Source organism: Diceros bicornis, chromosome 23, assembly GCF_020826845.1.
Source record: "Diceros bicornis minor isolate mBicDic1 chromosome 23, mDicBic1.mat.cur, whole genome shotgun sequence".
In the NCBI taxonomy this organism is placed as follows: Eukaryota; Metazoa; Chordata; class Mammalia; order Perissodactyla; family Rhinocerotidae; genus Diceros; species Diceros bicornis.
This window is the reverse complement of record NC_080762.1, coordinates 15,639,246-15,655,959: the sequence shown is the minus strand read 5'-3', so window position 1 is coordinate 15,655,959 and position 16,714 is coordinate 15,639,246. Positions and strand designations below refer to the sequence as shown.

The 16,714-nt window shown below is 32.9% G+C and overlaps 1 protein-coding gene across 1 annotated transcript in view; it reads right to left on the bottom strand.

Annotated features, from left to right (window-relative positions):
* The window catches only part of TBC1D32 (TBC1 domain family member 32), a 202,994-nt gene that overhangs the window by 12,449 nt on the left and 173,831 nt on the right, over window positions 1–16,714 (bottom strand). Inside the window, exons 30-32 of the mRNA XM_058566374.1 lie at window positions 16,316–16,431; window positions 15,373–15,527; window positions 8,722–8,862 (exon numbers count right to left, since the gene is read on the bottom strand). Coding sequence (XP_058422357.1) covers window positions 8,722–8,862; window positions 15,373–15,527; window positions 16,316–16,431 — 412 coding nt within the window. The remainder of the gene's footprint in view (window positions 1–8,721; window positions 8,863–15,372; window positions 15,528–16,315; window positions 16,432–16,714) is intronic.

Sequence of the window (16,714 nt, the reverse complement as noted above, 5' to 3'; positions counted from 1 at the left end):
AAAATATGTCGAAGTCCTAAACCCTAGTACTTGTGAATGTGACATTATTTGGAAATAGGGTCTTTACAGAGGTAATCAAGTTAACATGAGGTCATTAGGGTGGGCCTTATTCCAAAATGACTGGTGTCCTTATATAAACAAAGAGGAAATTTGGACAGAGAGACAGACACAGATGGAGGGAAAATGCTGACAGGTAACACACGGAGAATGGAGGATTGGAGTGATGCGTGTACAAGCCCACACCCATCTGAGGCCACTAAAAGCGAGTAAAGGGCATCAGACTGTTCTTTCCCTAATGCCTTCAGAGGGAACACAGCCTTGCCAACACTTTGATTCTGAAATTCTGGCCTCCACAACTATGAGATGATAAATTTTTGTTTTAAGCTGTCTAGTTCTTAGTCCTTTGATACTGCAGTCCTAAGAAACTAAGACAATTAATTACTTTCCAAAATTCTAATTTTCATTTATGATTTACAGATTACCACTGAGGAAAGATTTCCTTTATTGAACCTCTCTTCTATAGTTTTATGTCTTGGAGGGGTGGAGAGAAGGGAATGGGAACAGATACGGTGGCTTATCTCAATTTGTTACAGAAGATACAGATACACAAATTTTCCTTTTTCGCTCTATTATTTTGTCCTTTTAAAAATATATTATTGAATAGTTTCTAAAATTGGTTTTTATATCCCTGATTCAATTTTATGGGATGCTGATTCCACTTTTAACTGCCTTTAACATGGTATATTCGTTTGCTAGGGCTGCCGTAACAAAGTACCACAGAAATAACAGAAATCTATCTTTTCACAACTCTGAGCAGCGCAAGATCAAGGTGTTGGCAGGGTTGGTTTCTTCTGAGGCCTCTCGCCTTGGCTTATAGACGGCAGTCTTCTCCCTAAGTCTTCACATCATCTTCCCTCTGTACATGTCTGGGTCCAAATTTCTTCTTATAAGGACACCAGCCATATTGGATTAGGGCCCACCCTAATGACCTCATTTTAACTTAATTACCCCTTTAAAGATCCTATGTCCAAATAGTCACATTCTGAGGTACTGGGGGTTAGAACTTCATCATATGAACTTTGGGGGAACACAATTCAGCCCATACCAGATGGTATCACTGAATTCTTGTTTTCCATATATTTTTACTCATGCCAACCACTAATGTGTTGATTTTGGCCATTATGGGTATATCTTTTCATCTCATTTTCTGGTCATATTTCCTGTTTTATCATTGATAATGCCAACTATCATATTTTCTTCTGTTTTTTACTGTAATTCTATTCCTAGGTATAAGATCTTCCTTTACAAATATTATGTTACCCTTCTATTATGTTCCAAAATCTTTTTAGAGACTATGAGTTAAAAATACTGAATTAGAATATATCTATGAATGTCTAATATTTGTCAACTGGCAGGGTATATTTAATTTCCTTTGGTTCCAACTTCACTGTTCACTTGGCACTAACAGGATTCTTCTCCCAGACCTCGACTTAGAGGACAGGTTGGCATACAGAGTTCATTATCAAACTCCACTGCCCACAAAATATCCACATACTGTGCTTCTACTGGACCAGGGAGAAGACACCTCCTGCTCCTACTTGACTAGAAGCAATACTTTCAATTCCCTTCATGTACTGCTGCCAGGGTTCTCTCTGTCTCTGTTCTTTGCTACAGCTATTAACGCCAATCAACGTATGGTCAGGCTGTGTTAACGAAAATAAGAGTCTCTGGTTGAATGAGGGAGAAACAACTGAAGAATGGAAATTAATACAAATGATCCCTGCAGGTTCCATTCAGTTGTCAGTTTCAGGGATGACTAGCAAGTAGACAAGGAGGAAGGGGTCACAGCTTCTGTCCATGTTTTTTCTAGCAGGCCTCACTGTTCTACAGGTTGAACTGTGTGAAATTGCTGATCACGGACTCATTTTGACCTTGAAACCCAGCAACTTCACATGGTTCAAACAAAAATAGCTGAAGTTAAAATGTATGGAGGGAGATACTTATTTATCCTTCCAGTTTTAGCCTCATCGGTTAAAGAAAGTCACCCCAGAATCTGCAATTAATTCTATTATATATAGTTTCTAATGCAGTTGCAATTTTCTGGCATTTACATACATTCAAGCATTGTTTTCTACACATTTACATACATTCAAGCACTGTTTTCTACACATTGTCTATTTTTCCTCCATTAAATGGAGATAATACCTGTCTTTTCCACATATGAGAAATTGAGGAGAGGGAAAGTGAAAGATAACTAAAAGTACTTTGAAAATATATAAAGTGTTAATATAATAATATAAACGTTATTCTATAACAAAGGTACAAATGCTTATTATTCATTTAACAAATATATATCGAATACCTAATATACAACAAGCATTATTATAATTTTTAAGTGAACAAAAGACATTTAGTCCCTACTCTCATAGAACTTACACCTAAAGGGGAGACGTACACTTTTTAAATATATGACCCTCTTCTCTTGGCAGAAATTGTGTTTGCTGTTATTATATGTGCAAGGTACTTCAGAATTATTAAATTGTAATAGAATTCTAAAACACTATTCCCCTGGAAAAGTGCTGAACTATGAGTCAAAATAACTTGAGCAAATAACTTCTCTAACTTTATAAAATGAAATGGTCTGCAAATCAGCTGACAGGCTGGAATTCTAACAAGACAAAGGAAATAGCATGTGTCCAAACAGACATGAACTTTTTTCTTTAACGTTTTTTATTATGGAATTTTAAAAATATATATAAAAGGAAGAAAACAGTACATGAACCAGACCCATCACAGCTTCAGTATTTTCATTGGTTGATATGTCTCAAGTCCAATTTCCTCTACAGGTTCCCTCTCTTTAAAATTTTTAAGATAAAATACACCATAAGTTGCTCTAAGTTTTATCTGTGCTTATTTTAAAGCATTGAAAATCTCAGTTATCAATGGCATCAACATAATTCTTCATTTCATTTGTCACATAAAACAAAAATAATCTCAGAATAACACCACAAGCAATATGATTACTTAAAACAGTAGTGTTGTTGCTGTTCTTTTTGTCTTTAGATGACATATCACGAGGCACATACAGTCAAATACTATGTTTTAAAGTGCTTCTCATGAGGTTATACCACCAAGTGGGTACTTGTAGGTTCATTTGGTTCAATTTGATAAACAGAATTTATTTTGTTTATTTATATTACTATAGAAAATATTTAAATGATCTCAAAGTAAAAATACAAAGCAAAGTATATTCCCTGGCTCTTCAACTCATTCCTTCCCTATCCCTAAAAGCAATCATTTAAAAAAATATGGGACATTCTTTCATGTTTTTAATATAAACACATTTGTACACATACTTGTATCCCCACTCTTTCTTAAATAAATGGTAACATACTAAACACTGTTTTTTTCCCCCACCTTTTTCTCACTTAACAAAAGATCCCATATATCATTCCATGGCAATATACAGAGATATTTTGCACTCATTTTTACAACTGTGCAGCACTCCACTGTGGATAAATCATAATTTATTAAACTAAGCCCCTATTCACAGACACTTGCATTATTTCTAGTCTTTTGATACTATAAACAGTGCTATAAAAATATATTTGTGTGTACGCATTTTCAAATTTATGTCACAGTATATCTCTGGGATAGATTTCTATAAATGAGACTGCTGGATTAAAGTTAAACGTACATGTGATTTTGCTAGAAATTCCCTCTTATAAGTCTTAAAAATAAACTGTATTTTCAAAACCAAGCAGTTGAGTCCTGATATTCCTTGAAAAAAAATATTAGTTGTTTATGAAATGGTTTACAAAGAAAGTGAAACTAATTATGTTTGTTTTTACAGTTAACCAATGTTCTTGAGACCTAATTACACTTTAAAACATTTAAATGGCTTTTAAGGCTTATAGGTAAGAAAAATCACTTGCACAATATGCATCAAAATGTACCATCACCTTCCTAGGAAATTTTGCTCTTCAACCATACTTAAGCTTATGCCAAAGGATATTAACATGCAACATTGAGATAAACGTAATTATTTTATCTGAGGTAAATTATTCTCACGTGTATCTAGATTTAAAAAATAATTTTCAAAGAATTCCATAAGAATTAAGTAAAAAAAAAAGCTTAGTTAGAACAATTACGTATGGATACCTGATTAAGCTAAAATCGGTATGATCTAAATGATCAAGTTTTATGATTCAGAGACACTATTTTTAGAACTCTTCTGGCTTTATTTTATTTGCTCTCACCATAGAAAGATTATTAGTAAAGACAGTAAGCAAACTAATTTCAAAATCAAAAGATGTGGTTTTAAGTGAAGTCCTTGCTATCAGGGTGAACTTCATAAGTCAATTCACTTCACTGATCCTGAATTTCTCCATCTGTCACATGAAGAAGTTAAAATTATAAATGAAATAAGATCTGGAAACATACTTCTTACCCTGCAAAGAGTTGCGGTAAATAAAAGGTACTTTTGTTGCACTTCTAGGCAAGACAATATGTCAGATACTCAAAGGACCTGAAGACAAGTCAGGCACACATACCTTTAAGGAACTTTAACTAGCAAGAGAGGGGGAAAGGACACAAATAACTATCCCACAAAGCAAGATATAGATTTCTACTAGACGAGTGGTATAGAAATAGTATCATGTACTTATAGATGATCCCAAAAGTTTCCATTTGGACAGACGTTCAAAGATAAGTATGTGACAAGTAAAGACGGGGCACAGGGAAGGAGAAGGTATCATTTCAAGTAGCAACGTTAGCCGCATGAGAGGGAAAGCCTGGGACAAACATATTTATGGATATGACTCCAAACAAGGGGCCTTTCTAGTCTTGACATTCTGCTCTGCATTTGTGTGTTTCAAAAAGCACTGAGTCACAAAATATGAGATGCTAAAATCGTTTTCTTTAATCCTGATTTCACAGTTGGGGGAAAAAACAGCAAATGAGAAAAACCAGGAGATTTTTCTAGAGTTTATTCAGAAGATTATCCACGTTAACCCATTTGCTGACACAGTACAATATAATAATCAATGATATGCAAAATGATGACCCCAAGGAATTACAGGAGATAAATCACTAAAGATACACAGTACTTCTTAAGCCAGGAGAGTTAATAAAATACAATAAGGAAAGCTTTTTAACAGAGGATAAAACTGGTCAAAAAGCTAATTAGAACATTTGATTTTCTGTTCATTTAAAAAGAAAGAAGAATGTGTATTCGAATTTCTGTTTTCTTTCCAATCTCAGTTACCCTTCTAATCAAGAAATATATATTTCTAACTACACTTAAACTTTTTTGTATTCTAGTTGAGTTTGTTTTTACTCTAGAGATCTGTGTATTTTATTTAGCAACCTAGCCACAAATCCTTCATTAATCAACCAATCCCTTAGTGTCTATAAATACACAACTTCAAAAAGCACTGTTCCTAATTAGATCAAAATGAACAAGCTTTGAAATACAAAATTTGTATCCAAATAATTACTTAACCACATGCACCTATTTAGTTACTTAAGAGTTGTTTTCATATTTTATAATTAGCAATAAAATGGCAAATAATATCAACCAAGCAATTATGTGTACTTCTTAAGGCACAAAATGATTAGTTCACATAGGAAGCCATTAAAAGGCATTTTCACTTTAGATGATTTAAGAAACATAATAATATTACTGATCAGAAATAATGCTATGTTTTGTTTTTTGTGAGGAAGATTAGCCCTGAGCTAACATCCAAAGCCAATTCTCCTCTTTTTTTTTTGCTGAGGAAGATTGGCCCTGGGCTAACATCCATGCCCACCTTCCTCTACTTTACATGCGATGTCACCATAGCATGGCTTGACAAGTGGTGCATCGGTGCACGCCTGGGATCCAAGCCTGCGAACCCTGGGCTGCTGAAGAGGAGCGTGTGCGCTTAACTGATAGGCCACCAGGCTGACCCCAATGCTGTAGTTTTTATTGGATAAATCTGCTATATGTATGCAGTTTCAAATTGATAAAGATACATCAAATTGATAAAGGGATGACAAATTGATAAAAAAGATACCAAATTGATATAGTGGGGCCCGAGGTACTGCAAGTTTTCCCCACAGTCTTTGGTAGTCCATTTTTAAATTAAAGGATATATGTTAAGAACCAATAAATGATTGGAAGTATTAGACAATATCCATTGTATTAATCAAGCTTAGAATGGCAAAAAGGAACTCTGAGGAACATATTGCTCCCTGGCTTGGATTTTTACAGTAATACAAAGAATGGATTATGGAGCTTATAGTAAATATTTAAGTAACTACTTCTAATCAGAATTAAACATTTGTTATTCAAAATTCCCAAAAATGTTTTAGGTGCATACACAGTAAGAGCTAGAATTAGCTGAGGAAGAGTATTCCCTTCTACTACGTTCAATTTCTTGCTATATTTAGACTCCTTATTAACTTCAGAAAATTTATAACTCAACAAGTGGAGTAACTTGCCACAAGTAAATGCAATAAATGACATAAGTGCTCCTCAAAATAGGTAGAACTACTGTCTAATTAAGAGGAAAAGATTTCTAGTAGGACAAATCCAAAGGAATGCAAGGATAGTTTACTATTAAGAAATCTGTCAATGTCACGTAGACAGACCAAATAAGCCTCAAGATCAAGACAATCTTAACCATACAGGAACCTGACAAAATTCAACAATCTCATTTGATTAAAAGAAAGAAAACAAAATTCAATACTTTACATGGACTAGAAGGATTCTTCTATAGCATGATAAGGAATAATTCTCTCCAATAAATAGTTACTACTTAATGGTGAAATGCTGGATAAATTCCCCATAATTCAAATCTAAAAAAGTAAGCCATTACTATTTAGAATTATTCTGGAAAAATTAGTCCTTTAATAAAAAATGAAGCAGAAATAATGTATGTTAGAAAGTTGGAGGAAAAAAATTAACACAATTCTGGAAAAAAATGTATAAACTAATGAATATAAAAAAGCTAATGACTTTACTAATTAATAACAATAACCAAAGAAAAAATAAAATTGAAAAAGAGATCTCAAGCCACACTAAATAGAAATATCTGTAACATGAAATGTACCACATCTATATGGAAAAAAAACTATAAGACTTTAGTAAAATATAATATAAAGAAAATAAACAGAGGGCCAGCCCCGTGGCTTAGCGGTTAAGTGCGTGTACTCCGATGCTGGCGGCCCGGGTTCGGATCCTGGGCGCGCACCGACGCACCGCTTCTCCGGCCACGCTGAGGCCGCGTCCCACATACAGCAACTAGAAGAATGTGCAACTATGACATACAACTATCTACTGGGGCTTTGGGGGAAAAATAAATAAATAAATAAAAATTATAAAAAAAAAAATAGAAAATAAACAGAAAAACATACTATGTTCCTAGATAGGAAGGTTAAGTAGAGTAAGGACAATTTTCCTCAAAGTAATTTATAGTTTAACATAACAGCAATCTAAATTTCATCCAAATTCAAAAACGTCCATTTTGAACTAGGCAAAATTACCTTAAAGTACACATAAAGGAACCAATAGGTAGAAATAGCTAAATTAACTTTTTCGGGCAAGTTAGAAAGTAGATGATAGGCTTACTCTTATTCAGCATTAAGACATCATATAAAATTACAATAAGTAACATATGATAGTAAAATAAAAATACAATCATAAATTAGTAAATAGTCAATAAATTACAATAGTAAATATGTAAAATATATAACTCAGAAATTGAAGAGATTTAGATAGTGAGGTTTATTTTAAATATGTACTAATCAATAAGAAACACACTAAGACAGGTGGGCAATTAAGAAAATTCAATTTGTTAACTAAGCTATGGAATTATAATCAACTTTGTTAATGTTCAAAACAACCCACGAAATTTTAAAAAGAGAAACAATTTTCACCTATTAATTTAGCGATTAGTTTTGAAAAAGCCAAATATCCAGACCTGAAGAATAGTTACTCTCTTCACTTCTGTTAGAAGAGCAAAATCAAAGCGATTTGATAATGTGTGTCAAGAGTCTTAACACTGTTCATATCTTTTGATTAAGTATTTCTACCTTCTGGGATTCTGACCTAAAGATTTAATTTTATAAACAGAAAAAGCTTTAAGTTCTAAAATGTTAATTTTAACCTGATCATAACACAGCGAAGAAAAAATCCACACCTCCACCAATGAAGGACTGGCTATGCAGAGGGAGGGGGACATCTCTGGCTACTGCATGTGACCACATGCACAACTCCAGGCCCTAGAAAAATCCTTAAACCTTCCCAGATACCGACATCAGAAACAGAGAGCTGGGCTTTCTTGTTGGATAAGACACAGTATCTCACACACCAGACACTCAGTGTTGGTAAGAACTCGCCCTCAGTTACCTCACTTAATCCTTACATTAGCCTTATGAAGCAGATATTATCATCTCCAATAAAAAGCCTACGTGACATAGATTTTCAGAATGTTTTTGCCCTTGAACAGCTGAAACTGAATTTGAAATCTGTGAATGCCAGGGATCTACTATAAAGTAAACCTATATATTGTAATAAATCTAGGGGAAAAAAACCCAAGTTAGTGATTTAAACACAAAGATATGAATACTTACGAAAATGATTAATTTAAATGTATTTCCTAAATTTGAAGAGAACATAATTTTCTTTAAAGACATTGAGATCTGGGAGTTGAAGAATACTACTCCCTTACAAATTACCTGCGATGGTGCAAAACCAGACATGTGAAAGGCTGAAAACACAAGTGGCACCTCCGCCTTCAGTAGCATTTCAATGTAGTGAGCACTGCAAAAATATATCGGATGGATGCCAGATTTTATAGTGTCATTAGGTAGGTACCTCTGCATAAAAGAGAGAAATTGAGAATTAATGAATCTGCAGCTAATTTAAAATAATCAAACAAACTTATCGAAACCTTCTGCTTTGAATTGTTACTTCAAAATTAATGTGGTGGCATAGCAAGTTACTGCAAATATTATAATTATGTAAATTAAAAAGTCAGAATGTTTAACACTGCAGAAAGCATAAATCTCAATAAAGGCAGTATTCCAAGACACAGGAATAAAGTTAGCACTTTGTAATTTTGGCAACTTCAATCCCTGTGGAATGATGGGGACGGGTGTTACATGAAAGAATAAATAAATGTATGAGTGAGTACATGAGTAGTAAATGCTTTACATTTTAATACTAAGGGTACTTCAATATGCTTACCATCCTTGGCTTTGGTCAATGATTGTATAACTTAAAAAGTTTTAGTTTGTCAGCTCTTAGAAATATTTGCCTTGTCTCTTTTTTCTAAGTTAATGTTAACCCAAATCTGAGCTTAAGTTACTAATAAGTGAAATTGGGACCTCCATAAGAAATTCATCTCTAAAACTGGGGGGAAAAAAAGCATAACGCATTTCCAAAGTTCTCAGGCCAACTATATGATATATATATAATTTATATTTACTTTCATATTTTACGTTTATTTATATGTCTATCTATATATTATATATGTGGATATATAGCCACACATATTTATCTACTTGCATTTTTCAGCAATTTCTTCATAAAGTTGGTTATTTTTTCAATTTTGCTCTTAGGTACAATTTATCATCATGAATGCTCTATAATGTTTTGAAGAGTGTTACTATAAATCCAACATCTAACCACAATAACTTTTTTTAACAAAGAATAAAGTTGAAGATGTAATTTTTTGTTAAGAAAACTATGACTAGCAATTATATCCTATAGACTTACAATAAAAATTGATACTCAAATTAGATCTGAAGAATATATTACTAAGAAACTTTCAGAAAGGCATTTTACCTTTACCAAGCAACTCTTATTTTTAAATCTTTTTAATAGAAGAAAGTTAATACTTTTAAATTAAAACAAATCAAACTCACATATAACAATTACATACGAGTTAAAATAAGGAAGATTTCTTTCAAACTTTATTGCTTAGCTGCTTTTAAGGATTTAGGTTTGAGTAATATATGAAAATTTCTGAAATAAGTGAGTTGATTTATCAGTGGTTTTTCTGTGTCATCATAAATGATGATTTACCATTTCACATTGCAGAAATATATATTTATAGAAATATATATTTTATGATAGGTTCTTAGGGAGATACCTTAGAGTACATACACAAAAAATTAATTCTATATATTGATGACTAAAGACATACATAGCATATTAAATGGACATCATGTAGGCAACTTCAGATGGATGTCTAGGAAAAAAGGGAAAAAAACTCTAGCAAGTAGTTAAAATAATAATATGAATTGAGTGAGAATTAGTAAATTAGTATCCTTTATCTTCTTTTGTGAAATATACAATGTGTTTCACTAATGACTATTCGTAGAGTAGAATTAATGAACCTAACAAACATAAATAAAAGCAAAACAAATCAACTTATGCCTATATAATATTTTAATTTTCATGGCAAACTTAGGTAATAGTTTTCTGAATATATGTATAATAGTAGTGTAAGAACTGTATGTATAGGAGATAATTCTTATGCAGTATCTTTTCTACGTTGCATTGAAAACAACATATTTAGAGTGGGCTTGTTAAGAGATAGAGACAATACATTCTCAAAAAAAGAAAAAGCCATTACTATGTAATGGATTCCCAACGATACGGCAAGAGTTTTTCTACTGTTATAGATTATACTCTGGTGGAAGAAATTATGCCATACTTGTTGGTGACACAGCTCCTAACACCAAGCCTTGCATAGAGTAGCTGCTCAACAAATTACTGACTGAATGACAAGACAAGATACTAATGATTGCACATCGTGATCACAGTAAACTCATAATAAAAGTTTTATTAACGGTCTATTCATTGCCATTTCATAACTCTAATTTATAGTAAATGGTGTTCATAAAACCAGATCAATAATGACAGTTCTGAGCCACATACACACAACAAAGAGTCTTCTGAATCAAACTTTCAATTATGTTTGTTATACTTATAGGGGTTTGATGTATTTTGCTTAGTCACAGGTCTCTGAAAGGATGGTAACTCTTAATAAAGATAACTCTAAATAAAATCCACAATACAGGATTAAACAGAACACATGTAGGATAACAGCATTTAATATATCATCTAAGTAACATGTAAACTAAAATATAAACTATGCTAAAATTGTGAAAAAAATTATCAGTAAAAACTTTTGGCTTGAGGTATACTAGAAAGTGGCATAATGTGAAGAAAGAACTTTATACTCTTTCAGAGTATTTTACTTTAATGATTAAAAATGAAAGATATGTGCTTAAAAAAAAATAGTGTTTTTTAGGGTTTTTCTTCCAATATAGTGGAAGTAGTTCTAATGAGTCATTTTACTCCTGATGCTAAGTAACATTAGCTCTATGGTGCCACGGGAATTAAACAGAAAGACTATTAGAAAGAAAAACTCTCCAAACCAATCCAAATTGATCCAACCCAGTCCCATGCAGTCCTCCACTCTGGGGATCTGTGGGCAAAGGATGGCCATGCTTTATGGGCGATGTCGCAAAGATTCTGTACAGCATGTGCATCACGCAGAGGGGTGAAGAGAAAACTCTGAAGATATTTTTTAAAATTTTGATTCCATAATTCTAACACATAAGTCTTTCTCTTCTGGGGGGGAAAAAAAGAACATGGGAAAAATGGAATCTTCAAATATGAATAATATTTAAAGTCACATAGAAGAAAAGGAAGGGGTTTTGACACTAGTCCTCTTTCCTACAAGTGATTGGTCACATGGCTTACTATTGCTAATGCCCGGCAAGTGGGGTATAAGTGTGCCATGACATATGGATGGGTGGAAAATTTATATCTAAATGTATATTCGCATGCTATTAGAATTTTTAACTCTAACCTTTCCATGTTAGGTAATTATTATTTTATGAGGAGTAAGAGAGGACTCTGTGTGTATGAGTACGTGTGTGTGTGTATATATATAAAAAATATATATTCCATGACCTTCCTGTTGAACTATACTAGTTCATCTGAGTATTACTTCAGCCTGATTTATCATCAATGGAGTTTTGTGTGTATGTGAATGTAAAATACTTCACTTTTTATTTCAATTTAATTTGTTCTCCTTTTTCATGTTTTTATTAATAGAGAAGGCATATATGATTGTTACTTTTATTGTAATTATTATTTGAGATTAGGTATTTCTACATGGAAAGAATTGATTTCTTGATCTTTCTTAACCTATCCTTTTGGTAACAGCTTTGATGTTAACAATTAGCCAAACTCTTGATTCTTGATAAAATTCCATAAAGAATGACTGTTTTATCATTTATAAAGATTTTTTTCTTAAGAACGAACAATAATGGAAGATAATAAAATCAATACATTAAAGGGTTCTTCTGCTCTAAATGGCTTCAAAGGATAAATTTTTCAAGATATTTTTATCTCACTTGAGTAGATAGTCATAGTTTATAAAATTTTGAGAACTTCAAATTAATGTTTCATTATTTCCTAAATTGATTATCCTGGGCCAATTTTTTAAACCTTTTTGATGTAATTTGTCTACAACAATTTTAAGAATGCAGAGAATATAATATTTTTTAAATACATTTTTAAAGTAATAAAAGCTAATGTCTCTTACATATTTCTATTTAAATTATTAATTCACACTTGACACATATTTATTGAGTAAATTACTATGGGCCATAGTTTGGGACACATCATTGGACACATCATTTGAACAAACAGAACATGCCGCCCTCATAAAGCCTACATTTCAGTGTATAAATCATTAATAAATACATAAATTAAGCAGCATATTAGGTATTGAGGTATGTTATGGAACAAAAGAAAAAAATGGAACAGGGTAATGAGCTTGGGGGATGTGAGAGTGGGGAACAGGTGGAAGCTTTTTTGAGGCTGATGACAATAACGTGAGATTGAGCTAGTGAAGATGGACAAGTTTGTGCTAATAGCTAAAGCATCACCACAACTGTAGACTTGCTTATTTAACCAATCTGCATAGAAACTGTCAGTGCCATGTTTGAGACCATGGAACAAACAAAATAAGAAAGGGACCACAGTTAAATAATATATTAAGACTATTACTGAATGTGCTAACAAGTCAAGTGTCATACAGAAAACACCAATCCAAAAGATTACTAAACCAAAAACATTTATACCGTGGAGTGGTGACTGTACAAACGTTAGTAACTACACTTAGCTAACTCTGGATAGAGTCCTTGAAGAGGAATCTCAGCAGAATGTTACTTATTTCACAAAGAAACATTAAAACAAACTATGAATATTCAACTTGGTATATTCATACTTGAAAAAAAAATGATACCGTGGAAGGCACTGCATAAGTCTTCATTGATGACACAGCTGCACCAACAGAAAAGTGTCAAGGCTTTAGATCAAAAGCTCGTTCTAAAAACCATGAGTAACGTGTCACTCCATTCCATTCACAGATCTATATTCCATATTAAATGATGCTTCAAAGTGGTAAATGTAATACAATCCAAGCTGCCAGAGTCCTGCCTGATTTCAGTTTTATGGGAAGAAATGCTATTAGAACACAACATCACTGCCGTTGTTAAAAATGTGTTATGAAAAAGTTTACAGAGTCAAAGCAGAAATGCAACTTTATAAAATTATGATCAAAAATAGTTCACTGATGATGTTTGACAGTGTCACAATCTGAACACTAAAGTAAAATAGTTAAGACTAGTAGAATGTAGGTATCATTTTAAAATATTTGACATGAAAATGTGTGATTGGACTCAAAATCCATATTCATTATCAAAAGCAATTTCAACATTTCATTTGTAAGTGAAAGAGTGGAAAATCTAAGATTTTAAAAATATTCATGTACACTTTAACGAATTTTTCAAATTCTGGTTAACAGAAGGAAAATAGTTTCATTGATTGAAGAAAAACTAGAACATACTCTTTTTTATTTGCTTCCACCTGTTCATGTGAACAAATTTCTCATTGTGGTGAAGTAGAAGAGCTGGTAAGTCTTACTCAGGAAATTCATACAGCTATTTCAAGCATAAAATTACAAAATTTCAATATTTAATATATTCATTGAGGCCCGGCCCCGTGGCTTAGCAGCTAAGTGCGCGCGCTCTGCTGCTGGCGGCCCGGGGCGGGCACGCACTGACGCCCCTCTTCTCCGGCCATGCTGCGGCCGCGTCCCACATACAGCAACTAGAAGGATGTGCAACTATGACATACAACTGTCTACTGGGGCTTTGGGGAACAAAGGAGGAGGATTGGCAATAGATGTTAGCTCAGAGCTGGTCTTCCTCAGCAAAAAGAGGAGGATTGGCATGGATGTTAGCTCAGGGCTGATCTTCCTCACACACACACACACAAAAAGAAATATATATATATATTCACTGATGCTTTGCATTTATTATCCTTATCATAAGTATATATGGTAAAAACATGTAACAAATGTTTTCATTTAACTCCGTATATAGTCATGCATCGCTTAACGACGGGGATCCGTTCTGAGAAATGCATTGTTCGGTGGTTTCGCTGCTGTACAAACTTCATAGAGGTACTTACACAAACCTAGATGGTATAGCCTAATACACACCCAGGCTATATGATACTAATCTTATGGGACCACCATCGTATATAGGTCCACTATTGACCGAAACATCATTATGTGGCACAAACTGTAGATACTCTCCAGCCCCCATAACTTATCCTTAGGTGCCACGTGATTCCACTGTCCACGTGCAACATGTCATGGAAAAACTTTGGGAAGCATTAGCACAGCTTATATAGTAGACAGTTTCCCCAAGTTGGAGATCTTAAATGGTATTAAATAAATAAAACAAAGTATAGAAACATTAATATATTGAGGGATGCAATTACCTCTAAACTCTGAGATCTCATGGGAAAAGTAAAATTTTTTAAAACATGCTATAAAACCTTAATCAAAACTTACCATAGACTTCCAAAATCTTAATAAAATGAGGTTTTTTTTCCTCTATAGAATATGATTACAATTTCGACTTAATAAATTATTTTCTTAAATGTAATTTAACTGAGAGATTCTAACAAAGCAACAAATAAAAATATCCATTCCATAGTTCTCTTTTTACCTAATTTTATAGTTTACTAAATGACGAGTTTAAAATTTAATAATGCATCTATTATTATTAATCTTTCACTCAGTTACCATTATTAGGTAGGACACTGAGTATCTGAGAAAATGTCAAATCTAGATCTTCAAAGAGAATCAGTCAAAAAGCATTCAGGTTAGAAAATGAATATAAATGATTACGGAGTCCTCTACAAATAAAATAATAAGATCCCAATTAATTGAAATAGGATTTGGCTTAAAGTTTAAAACATCCCTTTAAAAACAGACTAAAACGTCTTACAGAAATATGTAGTCTTGGCAACCAAAGGAAAGCAGAGGTCAGAAGCCTGGAGAACTGCTGAAGAAATCGGAATGTTTTCTCTTTATTTCCCAACATTATCATGAACAAAGAAGACACAAACCAGTCGTGGCCAGCATAACTCCCCTGCAGGCAGACTGAAAACCACAGTTAAGGAACTTTTACAATATTTTACCTTACAAGACAAAATATAAGAACTCCATAAATATTCATTTCCAGGATCTCTGTCAGGAAAGAGATATTAATGATACTTACTTCTCATTTTGTCTTCAAACAATTTATAAGCTGTTGATGTTTAACTTTATTAGTAAAAAAATTACTTACATAGTAACTATTTTAATGTACTATTTGCTTACATGTCCAGTGAAGGCCAATGGCACTAGAACCGGAGGAAAAACTATCTGCTCTGTGGAAACACATCTGTTCAAGTCATTAACAAAATAGTACTATCCTTTCTCTAGTTCAGGTTATCTGCTAAATTACTAGCATAATCAAGTAGGAAAGTCCACACATTTTTAGAATTCAGTAATGCAAATGGTCTGAATGCTTTTTTTCCTACAAGTTAAACCCTATTTCTGAAAGATAACCAATTCAAATAAAATAGATATTTTATCCTTATTCTAGAGTCATTAAATCTAGAATATTCTTATTCTAGATCCACAACCCTATTTTTCAAACTTTCAATGTCTGAAAATATATTTTAATAACTTTACTCTGTTTAAGAGTCAATGAATAAACTGAATTAATTACTATTCAATAAAATGCATATTTAAATAAAGAATAAAATACTATAAAGATGTATCATAACAAATAAATCACTATTATTAAACTATTATATTATAAATGTGTTAAAGTATCCCATCAAAGAATTATGAAAAATAAATGAGGAAAGGTCAACTACTGCGAATCCACTCCAAAAGGATATGAAGAGAAGCCTTCACAGGCACCTGCTGCTGTTTCAGGAATCTCTCACAGTGCTTTAAGACCAAGGTGAGATCATTCTCTGCACCGTCTTTTAACAGATTGAGGGACTTGCCATACCTACATTAAAAGCCCACAAAACACACAAAACGAAAAACATCAGGCCCTGCTTGCAAATTTATTTTTTGAAATCCATCAAAGTGTGGTCCTCTTGAGATCTCAAGGTTTTAAGTTCTCAAATTTCTACTTTTAGCATAACTATGCTATTCAGAGCACCTAGGAAAGGTTAACACTTGGTATATGTTCCTGATAATTATGACACATTTGGATTAGCAGTATTCATCTGGTAAATACTGATAACTTTAAAGGAAAATGAAACAGTAAGGAGAGAACCAAAGGTAAC